This window comes from Phragmites australis, chromosome 11 (genome assembly GCF_958298935.1).
Source record: "Phragmites australis chromosome 11, lpPhrAust1.1, whole genome shotgun sequence".
NCBI classification, from domain to species: domain Eukaryota; kingdom Viridiplantae; phylum Streptophyta; class Magnoliopsida; order Poales; family Poaceae; genus Phragmites; species Phragmites australis.
The window spans coordinates 7,018,891-7,026,069 of record NC_084931.1 but is presented as its reverse complement, the minus strand read 5'-3'; the positions used below and the strand labels follow the sequence as shown (position 1 = coordinate 7,026,069).

The following is a 7,179-nucleotide window of genomic DNA, read 5'->3' as shown; positions in this document are numbered from 1 at the left end:
GGATTCAAAATATCTAATTTGAAAAAAAAAATAGACACGGATGTCAGGTAATATTGCCACGGTGGCCTGGTTGCTTTACATTATATGGCGGTACTTTGAGTGTGCTACTGCTGTATGGCCTAATTACCAATTGAAAACATGCATGCGTGATGGAGCTGTTTCCATGTCGCTTTCAGTTTCAGGGTACCCCCTTGATGTCAAACATATGTCGTTGGACAGACGAGCTAAACTGCAAAACCAAGAGTTGTACTTCTATTATTAAAAAAACGTTTGTATTTGCAAGTCCGTATTTTTCCAAAATGGAGAGCACTAGGTGGGGGGAAAGAGGACTGCAAACCAGAGTTGCCTGAACTAATTTCGTGAACTGCTTGCTACCCTCATTTTCTGAAAGTACACAAATTCCACTAGGTGCACCTAGATTCATAATATTCCTGTTCATGTTTTCTGGCGTTTACAGTACATTTTTGCCAACAAAGCGAAGCGAACCGCCTCTTCCACCGAAGGGTCATTGCCTGAATCTCAAAATGAGATGGGCAAATGTGCCGGTATTATTTGCTGTGCTATACATACAGTACAATTTACATCTATAGAGAAATGTACAAGCAAATTTTGGTACCTTCCCCTGGCAACGTTTAGAGGGGGAAAAATTCCTACAACCAAGCAAGGTCCAGGCCTTCATCAGGCAGCGGACAGGGGAGGCATTTTCCACCAAACTCTGAACCAAACAGCCCTTGCAGCATCATTACGATGCATCAGGGTTTGGGCTCGGTAGCGCAAGAGACGGGAGCACTTGAATATTTGGGTCTGGGGAGTTCAACAAATGGCGGTTGCCTCTGAAAAATGACTGCTGCGGCACGGGTCAAAATGTGTGCGGTTAAGCCCCAAATCACAAACTTTTTGCCCTCCGCCTCGTAGTCGAAAAACTGGACGGGGATGTCCACGCCCATCCAGTTCATTTCCTTTGTTCTCCGGTGGTCGTCCTGTGGATGCGATAGATTTGAGAACTAATCGAATCAATGTTCTAACTGACACCATCTATAAGAAGAATCAAACAAGTGAAAATGAACATTTATGAATTAGTTACAAAGCAACAAATGACAAAGAAAGAAATACCTTCAGAAACATCTCCAGAGGTGCGTCAAAGATGTCTTCCACTTCAGCTTTATTTAAGACAGGCTTGAATAAAGCTTTATCCGAAACCATGCCAATTACAGGAACAACATTGAGACCATTCTGCAAAATAAAGGCTGCAGCATAAGTTCTTGCCAGTGTATTATAGCACAAATATAGGAAAATAGACATGCACAACAAATGAAATTCTCTGTGAACCAACCTATGCATGAGTGACTAAAAATTTCCCTTATCCAAGGATTACAAATAGTGGAGCCAAATAATGAGTTATAGATGAATAGATCTAGATTGCATGAAACTTACAAAGAAAAGTCTTATGCAAAAAGCTCAAAGTTTCCTCCAGCTGCCAACAGTGATCAACTGACATAGGTAACAAGTAAACCTCCGCAGGTTGACTAGAGTGAAGAAGCACTCAGTATGGGCATGTTATGTTCATACCAAGCTTGGGTGTGATTTCAATGGACTTTGGTGGACTAATGCATTTGAATAATTAATTTGAGCATCTCCTCTGAGACACCAGCAACAGAAACACCTAAAGGCCAAACTATGCAAGAGGTTAGGATGCATTAACAGTTGAAACAAGCCACCCCATGACTACATATTGCCAACTTTGGCCTGCATCTACTTTGGTTTAAATTTACATGACGGCTGCTAATTGCAGACCAGTTTCCGACACTAACTTGTACCAGCTCACGAGCATGAACTAATAACTGGTTTGTGAATGCCATCCCCGGACTAAACAGTTTTTGAAAAACTGTTCCTCTGCCAACTTCTCCTTCGCTGGTACTCCCTTGCTTCCACTGTTACTTCGCTGCTTACTGTAGGCATAGTTTGGATAGATTAGCCAGAACCGTTCTGTGCACCCTGATTCTCATCAACCTAAACTAGTAAGCTTTTAAAACTTGCCCCCTGAATTTTCAGATAAAATTCTTAGGCCCTTATACTTGTCCTTTTAATATTTCTAGTCATTTACCCAATATACTCAATGACATGGCATCTAGTCAACAAGGCAGCAATGACATGATGTACAATCGATGAAGGAAAGCATCATGGGATTAAAAGCTAAACACAAACTGTATAAAGAAAAAGGAAATTGTACTCCACCACATATGCATCTTCCATATTAAGACCTACAAGTTAGTAGATTTCAGTTTAAAATTTTAATTTAACATTTTAATCGAAACATTGCACTATATTTGTAAATTTGATTGCAGAAGTTAGATTTCCGAATTTTGACCCTTATTTCAACATTTAATTTCTGGTCCAAGTTTAAATTGTGATTTTTCTGCAAAAATGGAAATTTAAAAGTTCAAAAATTCTCAACTTCTATGCCACAAAAATAATAATTCTGAAGCTTACAGATTTTGAAATTTTAAAATCTTAGGTCCAAATTATTAAATTTTCATAACATTGCAAAACTACCCTATGAATTTTCTCATAACCAAAGACCAACAAATCTAAGTCATCTCATCAACCAATAACGTTCCACATGATCATACTTATAGGCAAATGACCAATCAAGTAAAAGTAAGCTATAAGTTCAGTGGGTGAAGCGATACACATGCTTGCAAGTTTACGAGGTAAGAGCTCAAATTGCATGTTTAAGGGGGCCAAATGATACAAGCTTACGAGTTTAGGGGCGCAAATATGTGATTTTCTCTTTTCTCCAACAATTCATTTCTGGATCATAAATGTTCAACATTTTGTCCCAAGTGGACATGCATGTGTATTGTTCACATAAGTTGATTTGCAATACAAAATGTCTTGGCTTGAGCAATGTGGCCACAAACGATTTGCAATAGATGCACCATAAGATACTTGAACAGCAAGATATATCAAATCAACCAACAAGAATATTGTTGCCTATCTCTTTCTTGAGTTATTGTCTCTAAAAGCATCACGGTCGCGCATTGAACAACAATTTCCACAGCCCTAGTTTCATTATCGGTAGCTAACAGTAAACCCAGAAAAATAACCATGAGTTACCATAGTCCAAGCAGCAATTCAAAATGTTGCAATTGATGTTTTTCTTAACAAAAAAAAAAATCAAGCATAGATCTCAAATCCACATGACTTGCAAGATTCAACATCACGATACCACTGAAGTATAACTGCTGTTCCTGCCATTCCAACTTCTGCACTGCATACAGAATACAATCCAGTGTAGTCTATTTCAGGAAGATTTACACTACAATGACTAGAGAGCAATCCTCTTGTATTATAAGTAACTTGACTTCAATGCTTATGGAGTACATTATCAATCTATTACGCCATTCTTCATCAAGAATCGATTGGTAAGATCTAACAGCTCTTGCACAGATTTCCTGATACTACCAGAACAAGAATTATGATTTACCTTGGACAGGAAGGGCTCCAGAACTGTCACAATAGACACAAGCGCCGGGTCCAGCCCAATCTCTTCCTCCGCCTCCCGCAGAGCCGTAGCCTTCACGTCCGCGTCCCCCTCCTCCACTTTCCCTCCGGGCAATGACACCTCCCCTGACAATTTTCAAGAAATTGAAGAACTCAAATGACGGAATTGGCCAACACGGAGCCAAGAAAGGTGGGATCTTGGGCAAGCAAGACAGCTCCAAGAAGGTCACAGCGTTAGCCAAGAATCGTAGTGTCCTACCGGAGTGAGAGTTGAGGGAGGAAGCGCGCTTGGTGAGTAGGACACGGAGTCCGCTGTGAGGATCCTCGAAGAGGCAAACCAGAACGGCGGCGTGTACCTTGGAGGAGGCCGGGTTGCGGCGCGCGGGGACGGCGTCGGCGGCAGCGGCAGGGGCGCCCACCGAGGTGAGCTCGCCAGAACAGGAGGCGGCGGAGTTGAGGTGGCGGGTGATGTGGGCCAGCCGTCGGGACGGATAGGAGGAGGTGGGCAAGGAGGCCATGGCAAAGTTAGTGAAGGCGAAGACGCGGGCGAGGAAAGGTCTCATGGCTGCGTCGCAGCGGCGGCGAGACCGAGGTGGAGGTTTATAGGGGTTGCCGCCGTCCACCGTACCAAAGATTGTGACTCGCAGCTGCCAACGCCTTTGGGTCAAGGACGACGACAGGCTATCTAATCGGTACTCCCTATTGTACCTCCCTTTTCCTTTTGTTTTAAAAAGGATTTCACAACCATTAAAAAAAAATTTACAAATGAACTGTCAAAAGAATAACTCAATTTTACACCTGAACTAAATATGGCCAAATAAACCATTCGTGCCGGCTATGGCCCAAACGGCCTATCTACAGTAACGGGCTGTACCGTGCTGACCCGCGTGCTTTCCTCTCGGCCCACGGCACGGCCCGTCGGTGATCGTGCCGTGCCGGACTGGTCCAGGCACGATTTTGGCCCGACGGCCCGGTCAGCCCGACGGGCCAAAATAGATAAAAAAATATATATAAAAAATGAAAAAATATATAAAAAATAAAAAAAAAATATAAAAAATAGATAAAAATATAAAAAATAGATAAAAAAAATAGCTAAAAAATTAAAAATATATATATATAATAGAAAATACGTGCCGGGCCGGACCGTGCAGGGTCGTGCCGGCCCGTCGTGTTGCACACTCGGCCCCGACCCGGCCCGTCGGTGATCGGGCCGTGTCGTGCTTGGGCTGTGCCTACAGTGCCGTGCCTCGGGCCGGCCCAGTAGACACGGCCCATTTGGACGTCTTTACCCTGAACTATCACGTTTATCTGTTTAAAACCAGTTTTGAGGGCGATGTTGCCATTGTGGAAGGTATGTCATCTCTTTTTTCTTGTCACTTACATATCCACCAATGACGAAACCATCTCAATGCCAGTTTTAGGTAAACAAACCTAGTATTGGTACTTTAGCTCTAAAGTCTCTGTTGTATAAAACACGAGTTAATTTTTATATTATTTCTTCTTTTTATTCTTTTAGTCTCCTTTTATCTAATAAAAACCATTAAGTTTAAATAATTTACTCATCTTTGTTATTCACCCTCGTCCTCCAACTCTCCCCGCCTGCTACGGATATGAGACATATTTTACTAATAAAAATTAAAAAAAAATTAGAAGAAAAATTAGCAGATAATCTCCTCCTCTATTTTCGGATCAAATATGAAATCAAATTACGGTATCGCTCCTAATGTATTTATTGGACAGTGCTTCCATAACATATCCATATCTACATAGCTTGAGTTTATGCTCAATATTGTCCTATCTAATGTTTATATTTTCGTTGTAACACGGGTATTTAACTACTATAAAAAATACTTTAAGGGTTAAACGGACAGAAAATATAGTCAGTTCGAGGAGTAAATTTGCCACTTATCTGCCAATGGCAAAACTACTCTCAATACGGTCAAAATTTCACTCACCTCAATATTAGGCAGTCCGATTTTGATTTATGTAAAGCAATATTCATCTGTGTTTAAATGCCAGTTGAACTGTAAATGAAGCAGTAATTTACCAAATCGAAGTACAAAAGAAAAGAGGGAGAGAGATCAAAACGTGGCGCGACCAACCTATTCTCGTCAAATGGGTTCGCCGTAGCGGTCAATGCATCTCCCCTCCGCACCCCAAGAGCGCGACCTCTCCGGCTCTCCCCCGCACTTCCCTCGCTCGCGCCACACTCCCGAGCCAAGGCATGCAACCAGCCCCTTCAAAAGCTCCGCCCGCGCATGCACCGCCTCCTATTGACCCCCACGCGCCCGCAATGCCATCGCGACCACCGTCCTCATCCTCCTCGTCGTCTTCTTTTTCTTCTTCTCCGGGCGCTGCGGCCCACGCCCCCGGCGGCGCCATGCCCGCGGACGCACGCAATGCCACGGCGGGCGCCGCGGGCTGCCTCCCCGCGGACCAGTCCTGCTTCGCGCTCTCGGTCTCAGCCGGCGCGCCCTACTCCTCGCGCCGCGACGCCACAGCCGCCGCCGCCGCCGCGCGCGCCTGCTGCACCACCACCTCCTACATCGTCGTCCTCGGCATCAGCTTCGGGTCCCTCCTCGCCATCCTGCTCGTCCTCTGCGCCATCCGGTGGTACCTCGTGCGGCGGTCCGCGAGCCGGGAGGCGTCCGAGGCCGCGGCGGCGGCGGACGCGGGGTCGGACAAGAAGCGGTCCGGGGGGCTGGACGCTGACGCCATCGCGGCGCTGCCGGAGTTGGTGTACCGGAAGGAGGAGGAGGACGAGGGCGATGAGCGGGAGTGCGCGGTGTGCCTGGGCGCGATGGCGGAGGGCGACGCGGCACGGCGGCTGCCCCGGTGCATGCACGTCTTCCACCGGGGCTGCGTCGACGTGTGGCTCAGGGAGCACTCAACGTGCCCAGTGTGCCGTGCCGAGGTGGTCGTCAGGCCGGTCGGCGAGGGCTGCGCCGAGAAGGAGCGGGAGGTCAGCGCGTCGCGGGCGTCCACGTCGACGGCGCGGCCGCAGGAGAGGCGGGTGGACGACGGGGAGAGGGACCTGGAGGCGCAGCAGTAGTGTATATTACAGGTGCATGGTAGGGATTAACATTATGTTGTTGTTTTTCCTTGGCTGAATCAGGGATGTGAAATAGCAATTTGGATGATTTGTCTGGAATTTGGAGGATACATGTATGTAAGTTGGTTCTGAATATTACATATAGCACTGCTGATGAGAATAAATCAAGAGGAGAAAAAAGAGGAACATTCAAGAGTTTCACATCATATTTTAAGTTCTATGATCTTGTTTTTTATTTCACTGGAATGGAGAACCTTCCATGATGCATGATTCCGTAAAGTCAATTAAGCAAGTGCTGTGTAAGCGTCGAAATTTAGCAAATGGTACGTACTAATGAGGTCTAACGCTCCTTTTGTCGCGGTTTAGAAAGCGAGATTCATATGTATTTGAATTCTGTGTCTTGGATAAAAGAAAAGGATTTGCTCGTTTTCAGGCAACTAAAAAACATCGTATGCTTAAGTCAACCTTGTGATTCGCATTCAGCATGTCGTCTTCCGACAACGGTAGCATCTTGACGGCAGCGAGGGAGGGAGATAGGGTGGGATTTTATTTTATTTTATTTTTGAAGGTCAAACGCCCAAAGGGCTTGTATTCACTTAAATGCAAGAAATGGTACAAAGTTT

General features: G+C 45.1%; 2 protein-coding genes across 3 annotated transcripts; one reads left to right on the top strand and one right to left on the bottom strand.

Moving 5' to 3' along the window:
• Positions 1 to 391: 391 nt before the first annotated feature.
• On the bottom strand, positions 392 to 4,185 carry LOC133885507 (nudix hydrolase 15, mitochondrial-like). Of its 2 annotated transcripts, none has more exons than XM_062325230.1 (4): positions 3,764 to 4,185; positions 3,488 to 3,630; positions 1,114 to 1,233; positions 392 to 1,035 (listed from the first exon to the last, which is right to left on the bottom strand). In XM_062325230.1, exons 1-4 carry the CDS (start codon positions 4,065 to 4,067, stop codon positions 814 to 816), a joined length of 789 nt encoding a protein of 262 aa, XP_062181214.1. In that variant the 5' UTR covers positions 4,068 to 4,185; the 3' UTR covers positions 392 to 813. The 2 variants fall into 2 exon arrangements, with proteins under 2 accessions (XP_062181214.1, XP_062181213.1); XM_062325229.1 differs by having other exon boundaries at positions 392 to 980; positions 3,764 to 4,181.
• Positions 4,186 to 5,797: 1,612 nt separating this feature from the next.
• LOC133883987 (RING-H2 finger protein ATL8-like) lies at positions 5,798 to 6,722 on the top strand. Its single transcript, XM_062323400.1, has one exon. It carries the CDS (start codon positions 5,798 to 5,800, stop codon positions 6,554 to 6,556), a length of 759 nt encoding a protein of 252 aa, XP_062179384.1. The 3' UTR covers positions 6,557 to 6,722.
• Positions 6,723 to 7,179: the final 457 nt, after the last annotated feature.